The sequence below is a fragment of the Chinchilla lanigera genome, unplaced genomic scaffold (assembly GCF_000276665.1).
Source record: "Chinchilla lanigera isolate Chin_1 unplaced genomic scaffold, ChiLan1.0 scaffold00042, whole genome shotgun sequence".
Classification (NCBI taxonomy): domain Eukaryota; kingdom Metazoa; phylum Chordata; class Mammalia; order Rodentia; family Chinchillidae; genus Chinchilla; species Chinchilla lanigera.
The window spans coordinates 5,210,728-5,224,550 of record NW_004955443.1 but is presented as its reverse complement, the minus strand read 5'-3'; the positions used below and the strand labels follow the sequence as shown (position 1 = coordinate 5,224,550).

The 13,823-nt window shown below is 36.6% G+C and overlaps 1 protein-coding gene across 4 annotated transcripts in view; it reads right to left on the bottom strand.

The window, feature by feature from the left end:
- The window catches only part of Atp8a1 (ATPase, aminophospholipid transporter (APLT), class I, type 8A, member 1), a 219,983-nt gene that overhangs the window by 137,481 nt on the left and 68,679 nt on the right, over positions 1–13,823 (bottom strand). For 3 of the 4 annotated variants that reach the window (XM_005391917.2, XM_005391919.2, XM_005391920.2), the window contains 4 exons: positions 9,110–9,179; positions 7,871–7,998; positions 4,654–4,765; positions 2,863–3,028 (listed from right to left, as the gene is read on the bottom strand). In XM_005391917.2, coding sequence (XP_005391974.1) covers positions 2,863–3,028; positions 4,654–4,765; positions 7,871–7,998; positions 9,110–9,179 — 476 coding nt within the window. Of the gene's footprint in view, positions 1–2,862; positions 3,029–4,653; positions 4,766–7,870; positions 7,999–9,109; positions 9,180–11,823; positions 11,898–13,823 lie in introns of all 4 variants that reach the window. The other variant, XM_005391918.2, reaches the window with a different exon arrangement.

Sequence of the window (13,823 nt, the reverse complement as noted above, 5' to 3'; positions counted from 1 at the left end):
ATTCTCAGTTCTATATTTATATTGAAAAAACTTAGCATAACAAGAAGTTTCCATGTTTTACAGTGTATTTAGATAATCTTGGAGGAACTGATGACATATTCAAATTCTCAAATATATCCTTTGAGATGGAATGGCATCATAATTGGCCTTCCATGTATAATAAGCATTCTGTATCTGTGGAATCAACCAACTACAAGTTGAAAATATCCACAGGAAGAAACTGAACCTGTACACACATTTTTCATGTTGTTATTCCTTGAATGATACAGTATAACAACTATTTATACAGCATATACATTGTATTAGGTATTGTTAAGTAATCCAGAGATGATTTAAAGTACAGTATATAGGAGAAGGTGAATAGGTTGTATGCATATCCTATGTCATTTTATATACGGGACTAGAGCATCTGTGGATTTTGGTACCCTGCTGGAGTCCTGGAGCCAATCACCCATAGATCCAAGGGACAGCTATACGCTCTGTTCATTATGTTGCTAATCCTGTTAAGAGCTACACAATAGTACTAAAAAGTGAAGGAACTACCAAGTTCCTGTTCCAAGGTTTTAGAAATCCTAATATTTATAATATTAGGACCGAAGGTTCCAGTAAAGGGTTTATAAATGTAAGACTTCAATAGGATAGAATTACTTTTATAAGAATTTTTAAAAGAACTGTATTTCCAATTTAAAGAATGCTTTAAAAGCAAACAAAACAGTAGCAGCACACTGCACTGAATATTATTCATCTGTAGGCAAATTATTCTAGGAAAATTATACTCTTCCTTCTCAATAAGGAAAATAAAACAAGCATATCAGATACATTGTAAAGAACATAAAGAAACAAATTGATGGTGGGTAATAACCTTTTTATGTTGAAATAATAAACCAGTGACTATGAAAACAATTTAGAATAGCTCCGAAGTTAAATATATGTAATAAAAGCAGTTTTATTTTTTTAAGAAATAAAAGAAGGAAAACATATTAATAGACATCCATTTACAAAATAGCATAAGAACAATACAAACAAAACAGAGTTACAGACAAAGTTGTAGGAAATTAACAGTGGTTGTTGTATTACTTATTGATATCTTCAAAGTGGTTTCTCAAGAAAACAAACAGAGACATACAAGATTGATCAAACAAGTAATCATTAACTGTTCCTTTCTGTAGAGCAGTAGAAGACAGTAGTACAACTATGTTAGCTACCCTGTATATACATACTTACATAATTTCCCCTTCTTTCCCTTCTCTTTTCCCACACCCCAGTTGCCCTTTACTTTTGAGCATTTTCCTTTTGTTTCACAATGTCTATCATACCTCCTAGTTTTTATTCACTCTTTCAGGTCTTATACTAGTGAGACAATATGATGCTTACACATGCAGGTCTGATTTATTTCACTTACGAGTATGGTCTCTAGTTGTGACCATTTACCTATAAAAGCCTCGAGTTTATCTTTCTTTAAAAAAAGCAGCTTTAAAATTAGTTTTTGCTATAAGATTTACTAGAATTTGTTTTCGTATTTTTAGCAATGAAGTATTTACTGGTGATATACTCATCAAATGGATATGCACAATCATTCCTCAGACATACACACGGGCAGTACACTAATACCACAGTAGTCAAAGTATACATGCTCGAAGTGTATAGGGCAACTATTTAGTACCACTTTTCTTGGGACAAGAAGAACATTATCTTAGAACTCCTTACATTACTGAGTTTAAGTGAAAGTACACTGAATTCAAGCATTTTAAAAAACTATTTATGTAAACTATTTATGCAAACAGTTATGTAAAATATTTTTGGTAATACAAAGACTGCAATATCTTCCACATATACCCAATCTACTTTCTTTATCACATAGTTACAACTTGTTTTAGAAACATTTTGAAGAAAGGTTTTTATGTGTATCATGTTAGTGACTATATTATATTTACTAAAACTTTCATACTACTATGGAATACTCAGTATGTTGATATGGATTTTTAATGTTACAGATTCTAAAATTTTATGTATTTTTACCAGAAAACTCGCAAAAAAAGACTAAATGTCCAATAATTTTGGCAACAAGATCTTTTTAGAAACACTAGGAAATCCTACAAAATAAATTAAAATCAATTGTGGAACAAATATATTAAAGCAAAAAAAATAGTGCTGTCAGAACTTTATTGTGGTTTATTGAAAGGAACTGTTAGTGTGTAATTGTTTGATCAATCTTGCATGCCTATGTCTGGTTATATTTGCAACCATTTTGAAGATGACATTATGTAATATAACAACCATTGTTAATATCCTATCACCATGTTTTGAAATTTTGTATCATTTTTATTGTTCTCTTTGCTGTTATGTTTATGTATTTGTTATTGATACATTTTTTTCTTTTCTCTTTAAAATAAAAAAATTTATATGTATATACAAGGACAGTTGGGACAGGTGTATTGCTGATATCTCTAGTTTATTGAAAGGAACAGTCAATGCTTAAAATTTTCTTTTTTCTTGAAATTTTGCATGCTTGAATCTGGTAATCAGAATGACTGATCTGAAAGCAACAATATGCAGTATAAGAACCATTGTTGAACTCCTACCATCTTGTATGGTGAAGCTCTGCATCATTTCCAATGGTTTTTTTATTACTTGTTACTGTCTTTCATTGTTTGATCAATCTTACATTCTTACATCTGGTGGACTGAGCAACTTCGTTGAAGATAACAGTATGTAATGTAGCAACCATTGTTAATTCCTATCATTTTGTTTTGAGGTCATGTATCGTTTTGTTGTTTTTGTGTTGTTTTGATTTTGTCTTCATTGTTGTTCTGTTAGCTTTTTAATTTTTAAAATTAAAAAAAAAAAAACTGTATTGCTTACAGTTTAGATTGAGATACCAGTCTTTTCCAGAGTGTCTTCGATTCCAAATGGCTGAGCCCACAGAACAGATAAGAGACATCGCAATTAAGATACAAAATAAAATCAAAATTTGTACATTTGTAATTCGTTCCACATTGGAGAGCTTAAGTGGTGGACTTGTTGAATTCTGTAAAAAGAAACAAGATGATCAGTAAAAAATGTACACAATTTAGTAATGTGTGTTTCAATACAACTTAATACCAAGACACAGGTATACATATGAAAATTGAGCAAAATCTATATGCTAGGGCTTTTGTGTAGATGTCCCCCCAAAGCCTCATGGAGTCCTAGGTGGGGCTATTTCAGAGGTGGCTAGCTCTAGAGTGCGTGACGCTAGGATTGATTCATGGTGCAATGCTAGAATCAAGGGCACTAGGATTAAGGGTGTGAATGCTACCCAGCCTAAGTAGCCTGGACAGATACAAGGGACAGAAAGAGCCGTGGTCGTCCCTTGTTGCTCTGCTACCTTCTACCCCCTTGTTGTTTGATACCTTCTGCCTGCCATGAACTGTTTCTCCACTTTGATGCCCTCGGCAATGGCCCCCGGCCTTGAGGCCAGACAACTGTGGACTGAAACCTCTACAAACTGTGAGTTTCCCCCTTTAACTTTGGGTGCTGGGCATTTTGTCTCAGCAAGGAGAGAAAAGTAACTAAGACAACATGACAGTGCAACAAGGTGTCAACCATTGACCACTTCTTTTTCTCAAGGCCACTGTACTACCTTATTGTCTTTCTCTGAAGTCAATAAGAAAGAACAGAGGGCAATGACATTCCTTTTATAGACATTGCAGGAGGAATATGAACTTGGCTATTTAGGCAAAACAGGTTGTCTCGAAGGACCGAGTTAGTGTCTCTGCTCAGAAAAGGCACAGAGGGGAGGCCTGTGCACTCACAACCAAACACCTGGAAATTTAAGTGTGAAGGTAATTTTTGAAGGATCTTGGAATTTTGAATTTCTGGTGGAATCTAGCAATTATTTTATTGAACACAGAAGCAATTCAAGTAGTCCTACTATAAATAATAACAAAGGAAAGCTTTCAAGTTTATATCTGATGGTTCAAATATTTATGTTATCTATAGGACAGAAAGTTAAATTTGTTATAATCAATGTAAAGTGAAGATTTATGGAATTTACTGAGTGGCTAGGGGTAGAAGCATTAATAACAGTCACACCTGTCTGCTGAAAGTATCTTCAGAACTGTTTAAGGCATTTGCCTTAGAGCAGATTTTCAATTCACATTTAAAAGTCACTTTTCTACACCCACTGACCTACTGAACACAGATGTGACCATAATTTAGAGACACACCTGAAGGCAGGTGTGAACGTTAGTACTAGGGTGCATGTTGACCACAAAAATTTCTTTAAACTTACAGAAAAAAAGAAATTTAACCCCTGGATAACTGCATTAAAATACAACTGTAAAACAAACATTTTAAACGCCGAGCACCACTGTTACATAGATGGCTTGAAATAATCAACAAGTTAGAAAGTGCTGCCAATGGGCCACACATAAAACCACTGAGAATTCACTCATTGGTGGTAATCTTGGGTGAAAAACCCCAGTGTTCCTGTGTGCAGTGAGCCCTTCTCACAGAGGTGGAATTTCAAGGTTCCTCTCATTAGAGTACCGGATTTTGGATGCCTGGGGTAGGGCTCAGGAATCTGTGACAGACGGTCTGCTCAGGTTGGGGTCACTGCACTGAGAGCCAAAAGGACGCTGGCCCAACAGGTTTCATGGATACAAACCCTACCTGCATTAGCTTGGTGTCATGTCCAGTGTAGACAACTATTCCGTGCACCCACTGAGTATTTCTCAACTGAGCACCTCGAAGAAGAATCTGATCTGCTCCCAGGGGAACAGTGCTAGGACAGATTATGGTGACATTAGAAATGACATTTCCAAAATGCTTACATTGCACAGCCCAGCCACTGTACCATCCTGAAATGTTCCATTATTAACATAACCCTTTTCACATTTATTTTCTTTTGGAAAGGAAGTAATTTTCCCACCAAAAGGAACAGTTTTCTTTTACAGGATCAACTATTAGGAAGTATTTAAGCTGCTCCTCTTAGCACCAAATCATTAGCCACATCCTGTAATTTCCTGTCTCCTGCGGACTGAGCTGTGTCCCCCTAACATTCATGTGAATGTGATGGTATTTGGAGATGGCACCTTTGGGAGGTAATAATTTAAATCATAATTTTTTTCATGAAGAAGGCTCAAGCTGGGTTTCCTGCAGGACCTCTATTGGGTGATTCAAACTCATTCAGGGAGATCCAAAGAGCACAACACTCTGACGGATACACTGGGTTCCTTGATGGAAATGTAACCACAAAATTTAGTGGACCACGGATTCTATTACCAAGTGTTTGTTTTAAAAACAAAAAGGTAGTTAGGCACGGTAGTGCACATGTGTAATCCCAGCTATTCAGGAGACTGAGGCAGGGAGTTTACCAGTATGAGACCAGCCTGGGTAACTTAGACCCTGTCTCAAAATTTAAAAAAAAAAACAACAAAAAACTAGGGATGTAACTCAGTGGTGTTTAGCATGTGCATGGTCCTACACTCGATCCCGATATGGGACGAGGGGAATATATAAAGAAACTACATTTAGAAAATTTCCTAGGAAAAATAAAAATGATTTCCCAAGAAAAGAGAACACACTCTTCTTTGTCATTGAAGGCCGAGTGAGCCTGGGGTCCAGCAGGCTTCAAAGGCCAGCAGTAGCCTGGGCCCTGGACCTTCTTTCAGGAGCTACAGGAACTCTACTGGCTCAGATGAAATCAACCGACGTGGATGGGAAAGTGCAGCCCCCAGGTGAATTCCTAGGAAACAGTGTATTTCATTTTAGAGAAAGGACAAGGTAATGGAAACTATCATTATACCTAACAGTATGCCTTCGGCTCACATCTGGATAGGAACCTATTTTAGTCCATTTCATGTGACTATAAAAAAAACCCACGTATTTTGTATGAAGAAAAGGTTAATTCTGGCTCACAGTTTTGGAGGCTGAAAAGTCTAAGCTCCCACAGCTGCTGTGTTATGGTGTTGCATAGTGGAAGTGCATGCAAAAGTGACCAGAGCAGCTCATTTGATAATAACTGACAGTAACAAATCTGGTACCACTGGACCTTCCTGGGGGTACGCATTAAACTGATGACCTCCCTACCTCCCACCAGGGTCCACTTCTTTAAGGTTCCACAATCCCTCTCAATACCATTACACTGGGGACCCAGCCTCCAGCACATGACCTTCTGGAGGACAAGCTGTATCTAGAGAACACGTCTTGCATATATCTGAAGGTTTGGAGTGCACTTCTGAGTTGCCAGGGGCCTTGGGACTAAAGCAGGTTTCCACGAAGTTCATGAGAAGTTACTGGACTGTGTTCTAGGGCACATGTGTCTGGTGCTCCTCATCTATCCCATGGGGAATACTATAGCAACTATTGTTTCAGCATTTGTGGCAATGACTGACTGGAAATAGATAAAAACTCTTCAAAATTGAAACCTACTACCATGTGTATGTGTGTCACTGGGGATTGAATTTAGGGCCTTCCCCCTGAGTTACAGTCTCAGCCCTTTTAAATAATTAATTAATTGATTTTTTGATCTAGAGACAAGGTCTTGCCAAGGTGCTGAGTTGCCCAGGCTGGACTCGAACTTGTGATCCTCCTGTCTCAGCTGAGCAGTGTGCTGGGATTACTGGTGTGTGCCACCATGCCTAGCAAAACTTACTACTTCTTAACTACAAAAACTCAAGAAGAGTTATTAGTTTTCCTCACAGTTGGAATTCCGAAGTCTCTGGCATTAGATCATGGGTGTCAACCTTAAGGGAATCAAAGTCTATTCACTCGAAAGGGTCTCCAAGAGCTCTGGTAACGACTGTCAAAGCCAAATGTGTCACAGAGACAAAGGTTTTGAAAATCAATTCCTACCTTTCATATAAAATACAACATATTATATAAATTCTATCTGTATCTCAAATCTTGGCAACATCACACAAAATTTCTCCTTTACAGAACCGATTTGCTTGGCACCAATTTAACAGGGAACTGATAAGAAATGGAAGCCGGCCAGTTTAGGAATGTCAGACTAAAGAAACATTACCTGTGTAAGTGGCAAATCTATCACTAGTCTATAACCATATGTTCAGGGAAAGATCACAACAACTACTTTAAAGAATACAGGACAGCTTTTGGGGGGGTCTCAGTAAGGACAGCAGTAGAGGAGAATCCTGAAATATCCTTGAAGTTCCAACACTCTACTAAGCCTTGATCTGATCTTGGACTTCGTAGCCTTCACAACTGTGAGCAATAAGATTCTGTTTAGAAATTTCTCAGTCTAAGGCATTTTGATACAGCAGCCTAAACAAACTAAGACACAGGGCAGGAATATTTATCTGCTTTGCTCATTGTTGGCTCCTTAAATATACAACTGGTGTAATCCACCTTGAATAGGAAGGAAAAGGAGAAAGAGGAAGCAGGCCACAACAAAAGATGACTACAGATGGTACCATGGCCTAGAAAACAGCATACACAATTATACTGAGGAGACAAGAAGTTATCTAGTACAAGGAACACTCAGAGGTCCAACCTGAACTCTTGGAGACATCTATGGGTCACAGAAAAGGATTCAGACCATAAAGACTACAGAATTAAACTGATGACAAGTATTTTGGCGGAAGAAAAAGCCACAGATTATTTGCCTACTAAAAAATGTGCCAGAAGCCTGGAGAATCCTTGGAAACATGCAATTACTATGTTGGCAGAAACCCTGGGAAAATCTTCAGTTATAACCCACAAATAAGGTTAAGATCTAGCAGTTTTACAGAAGAAACTCCGGTTGGAATGTACACATGGCTTACAAAAGGGGTTTTGTATACTCAAATGTAGAGGGACATAACCTGTACCCAGACTTGGAAGACATGCAGTAACACAGGACAACCGTGGAGCACGTGACTTTACATACCCATGTCCATCGAGCCTTATATTTCCAACAAAATCATAGAGGTGCCTGTTAGGACTTTCACATTCAATTCTGCCAGAAATTCTCATCAAACTGTCAATGTCTTTGATGTCTGAGGTTGCTGGTAAGCCCTGTTCAAAATGTTTAAATAAGCAAAAAGTTTATTAAATAGTGTTTGGGTGGGTCCAGGTCTTCAGATCTAAGGAGTCTCATTACTTTATAAGCAATTCTTTGCCTTTGTACGATACTCTGTCAACTCATAGTATAGGGCTATTTTCCTTTCCAACAAGTTTCTAGCTTTTGTAAAAGTTCTAAAGAAACCGTAAGTAGTCTGCAAAGATATTTTGAAGTAAACACCCAAGAATGAGTCACTTTCAAAATCAAAATGTTTACTACTACATATTTCCATCTGTCTGCTAAATCTAAAAAAGGGGATGAAACACAGAGTTTGAGTTCCAAGACTGTTTTTCTTCTCTTTTTCTTTCCTTTCCTCTTTTTTCCTACTGAGAAGAAAAACTCCCCAACAGTTCTTCCCTCTGTCCACGTAGAAGAGGACGGCATGGAGCACAGCTGTCCCTCCAGGTCGAAGTGCAGGGCCTCTGCACTGATCTAGTTCACCACACACTGGCCCTCTCACTCTCCCAGCCTTCTCATCACTCACCTGGAACCTAAGGGCATGTATTTGTTTAAACCTCTCTTCAAACTTTATAAATAAAATCTTTCCAGGTTTTCCTCTGCTAAGGATAGGATAAGTTAATTATCGTTTTTGTGTTATTCTGTACAGGTATGTGTGTTTGTTAGTATGTTTTTGTTCTTTTATCTTTAAAATAAAAAAAAATCTAAATGAGGATCTCAAGATAAGGAAGAGTTTGAGAATCGCAAGGGAAAATACAGAATTCAATGTGTAAAACCAAATAATAATTTGAGACAGGTGAATAAGAAAACAATTTAACACACGTCAAAACTATTTTAACATTATCCAAACATTGACTGTTAATGAAGCAATTTAAAATACTACAAATAATTTTTATATGATGGTCCATATTTAATCAGGCAAGCATAGGTGGGTGCCCCATAGTACTTAACAATAGCAGTGTATGAAATCTCTTCATGGTGGGTCCATGAGAAAATATTTGCAAGTGAAGGAATTGCTTCACCTCAGGACATTAACATTAAGAAAAAAAGCTCTTGATTCCATGTAATAAAACAAGAATGATCATATGAATCTCCATTATAACTTACCTGTCTAATTTTCAAGTTTGTTTCACCATCTAAGTTGGATGTTTCAATGTAACACATGGCCTGGGGCTCACTGTGGTTTAGAATTGAGAAACACAAGTATTTAGTGGAGGAAGGAAAGCAAGAATAATAACTTATTTAAATAAATTCACTAAAGTCTTTTGCTCTAGACCAGTGGTGGAGAACCTTTTAGAGCCTTGAGTGATATAAGCAGCCCACTGTGTCATGCGTGTCATGGGTTTGCCATCACTGTTCTAGACAAAGCTATTGTCACTTGCTTCTTGATGATTTTCAACAGCCAGATACTGTGAGGCAGAACCCATGCGTGACAACTCATGGATCAGCTTTCTAGCCAGAAGGATTCAAAAGCAATTTCCTGACAACACTCAGCAATGGTCTCAAAGTAATGTAAATGAGTTGATCTGTCACATTATATTTAAACTGTTCATCCATAGAGACACAACACAGGCTGAATCTGAAGTGTAAAGCAGTTTTGTGTCCACATTTATCTTTAGCTCAGAGCTATCAAGTGAGATTTCATGCTCATGGCCCACATGTAAATTGGCTAAGCAAAGTGATTAGAAAATTCCAGATTGCTGCTTCTACAAACTTGCATTTAAGTATCCTTTTAGCTATGACAAATAGAATCATATGGACCATACAACACAAAAACCGCATGGCAGCTTTTAAAGGATGCATGAACATTATTCTATGTTAGAAGTGGATATACACTTTATTGTTCCTTCTGGTTCCTATCCTTCTTATGTTAGTTACCTGAGAGAGTTCTGAGGACAGGAAAAGATAAAACTATAATCAGCCGACTTGGCTATATCGCTCCTTGCCCTGAACCTAGTAGATCCTCCTCACAGGGTCCCATCAGGGTGCTCTAGTGCAACACGGTGTGCAGTGGTACGAGGGGTATATGTTCCCCAGTTATAATACAGGTGCCACACCCTAGACCAGTCTGGCAAACCCTGTACAACTTTTAATGATACAAATATCCCGCTGAGGTACATGTGCCATAGGTTTGCCAACACTTCTCTAGACTGTCACATGTATCTCCTTCCCATGCTGATGTCCAATGCCCAGTAATTACAGACATGTGAGTGAGTGGTTCAACTGTATAACTGGACCTTCTGCTTTGTGGAACTGTATTCTGAAGCTAAACCAATCAATTCATTAGCAACTGGTTACAAAATAAGTCTAATTTATGAACATTGTATAAGTAACTATGAATGTAGGCCTGTGCACATGAGGTTAAAAGGAAGGAAATTTGCAAGTCACAAACAACTGGAATTTTCTAATCAACTTCCAATTTGTACATGTGTAAAACAGACTATTCCAAGTTTCAGAAATGAGAATTTAGCTTAATTTCATGGCCCAAAAATTTCTAAAAATTATTCATATATATGGACAGTAATAAACTATTTCAGATTCACTCAAAAGTAACTTTGCAAGTTCTCCCATTTACTCTAGAGGCTTTCCTTCATTAAGGCTGTTACTTTTCCTAAATGGGGGAGCCTTCCAATATTTATATTTTCACTCTATCAGTTATAAAAAATTATTACAAATTGCAATTTGTAATTTGCTTATGCACAATTTGTGATGGAAGATTTATAAAGTTACAAAACATTTTCTGATAACAAAATGACAAAATGCTAAATGATGACGCTGATTCCATATTCTAGCACTAAAATTTTATTGCTCAATATACTTAAACAGGGCTAGTCTCATGTTAAAATGAGAATAACATTCTAATTCTATTTATTCTTACTTTTTTTTCCCACAAAGCAAGTATTCTAGGACTTTAAATGGCTAAGAAGTTAGGCAGTTTAAGGGACTGACTTCTATTTGAAGTGGGGCACATAAAATATGCATTCATATTCAGAACATTCTTAATCACTTAAGACAGCTGTGACGGAAGCAGTTCTTAACAATGCTGAGAAGAGGCAGCAAGACGTCAGGAATCATGCTAGATCATAAATACTTCAGCAAATTATGATGACATCCCAAACACAAACTACAACCAGAGAGGCAAAGCAGGCTGTTTGATTAGTAAGTGGAAAAATGAGACAAGATGCATATCACAATACAGACACTAGTAGACAGCTGAAGTTTATCACAGTAACGTGCACATTGTCACAAGTTACAAGTGGGATAAAAACTGATCCCAAAAGCATGCGGTACAAAATGTACAACATCCAGCTTTGTGCAGGGGGTCCTCTGTAAACCCTATACAAGCCCAAATTATAGTAATGATCACTGGACGGATTCTACAGAACTTGTAGAAAATTTAAAATGTAAGAATATGAAAATGTAATCAATTTCCAATGACTGGTTCATGAAAAGGTTAACCTTATTCAAAACAATATTGGGGAGTGATCGTGAGTTAAGCCTTAGTGTTGAGGCATGCTGTGAAATATGAATATATATTAATGATGAAGAAGGTATTAAAATCTAACTTTACAGGCATGCCTCTGGGACTCCTGTTGAAACAACAGGGGCTGGATCTGGCCACAGAGGGACAAATATCATCCAATAAGATATTCAGAAAATGCCTTTAAAACATCTGTGAAATGTCTACCAGTAATAAATATTTAAGAAGTTTTGTGTTTTAAAGGAAGAGGCACAGAACGCAACCACATTTGGGTGCTACTGTTCTCTGGTTTAGGGTGAGGACCCGCATACACACATCCTGTGCAGCTCGGTGTGCTAACCTGGAGGACAGACTGATGAGATCTGCTGGGAGATGCTCCCCATTGGTCACTTTCACTATTTCCCCTACTGCCACCTACACGTCCCAGTGTGAAATAATTAAAATGGGAAAAAAATGAATAATAGAGAAAAAAACAAACAAATGGACAAAAGAGACAGAAGGATTGAAATTACTATAGAAAATAATACATGTTAATAAAAATGTCAAATGCCAATTTTTTCAAAACATATTTTGATCAGGTCTGAAGACATAAAATATTTAATATTTAAGGATTACTTATCTGCTTGTAAGCCAATTTCCAACATGAAAACTTTCAAATTTTTAAGTTTACGTACAAGCACTTCTTTTCAAATTAAATAGAAATATTCCTGTAGAGCTACTTTATCTTACAGATTCCTTTTTCTAATTCCTCAACCTCATGTCATCTACTGTATGCTTGCTCCTACCTAAAAAAGCAAAGAAATAATCAATGAAGGTTTTTTAGGTTTCTGAGAAACAAAGTTTTCTATACTACTTCCTTATCTGCACACCCTAATAAAAAACTTTGTTAAAAATGTTCCAATTCTGAGACATTTTCCAGGTAAAACTGTGTAACTATTTTCTTAACTTTAATGCAAATCACATAGATATGAATCTTAGAACATTAGGAGGCATAACTGGAGCTACTGGAGGTATTGAATAATGCAAGTCTATGTGACTGTGGTCCTTTTGGAGTCGGGTGGTGAGCCTTCAAATCCAAATAAAAATTTTCAGAAAGGGTATGAAACACACATATCAAGAGCCTGTTTGTACTTGAATTATCAGTTTGAGTTATGTTACCCTATATTTTCTTATTGTACGTGTATTGGTATATGCTAAAATTTCAGTTTCTTCATTTCAAAATGAAAATCAATGAAGTAATAACTTTCAACCATTTCTGTGCTTCAATTTCACAATTACCTTACAGAAGATGCATTATTAATGATCAATAGCTGACAAAAATGCAAACTCAGCATTATAAAGCTTTTTATTCTTAATGTTAAATGGTACCCACTTGCAGGTGAAAATCACTGTGTACTTATTCTGACAGTGGACATGATGGCATAATGAAGGCAATGAGAAGAATTTCAATCTCGACTTAATCATTAAAGCTAAGTGGTTAAATAGAAGACAAAGTGAAAATTCCTGTCAAATAAGGAATACTATTACCTAATTCTTAAGGTTAACATAGGTTCAAAAGAGTTAAGTAATGCAGAAAACCCTCAAGGAAAATGAACAAAAGCCAGCTGAAAGGTAGTATTCTGTTCCCTGGGTAGAAATGTTAGCCTAGTAGCGCAATATTTATACTATATTGTGAATCTCAGGAAATAACCCAAATCAGATAATCTTTTAAAAAGGAAGGAGGGAGTTAATCACTGTGAATGTTAAGATATACAAAGTATTTTGATCTAACAATATTTACAGTCACCAGGAAATTTTGTAAAGTTTAGAAAACATATCTTGTAAGAAAATTCTCTAACACTGAGGAAATAAAGGTTGACTATTTTTTATCCAAACTTTTGGGACCAGAGGTGTTTCAGATTTTAGAATTTTTCACATTTTGGAAAATGTGCATAGACTTTACTGGTCAGTGTTAAACACTAAAAGCACAGAGCTTGCTGGGGATTTTCTGGGACTTGATAGGGAAAGATGATGCACAGTTTGAAAAATTTTCAAGAATCAAGTATAAAGTCAAGGCAGGACAAACAGTAATCTTCACAGTTTCAACAGACAAAAAGAAATACTGTGACCAGTAGTTCACCATATATGGTTCTATGGTTGTGTGTCTTCAATTAGGAAAATGGCAACACTTTTTTTAAATTGCTGTACGACATCACTGTTATTTTGACCTTCCTTACACAGAAGAAACATTTGGATGGTCCACCATCTAGTACAATGACCAAACTTTCACTTTCTCAAAGTTTATCAACTAAAACAAAACAAAACAAAATGAATTGGGCAATTCTAGGCCTTGTTCATGTA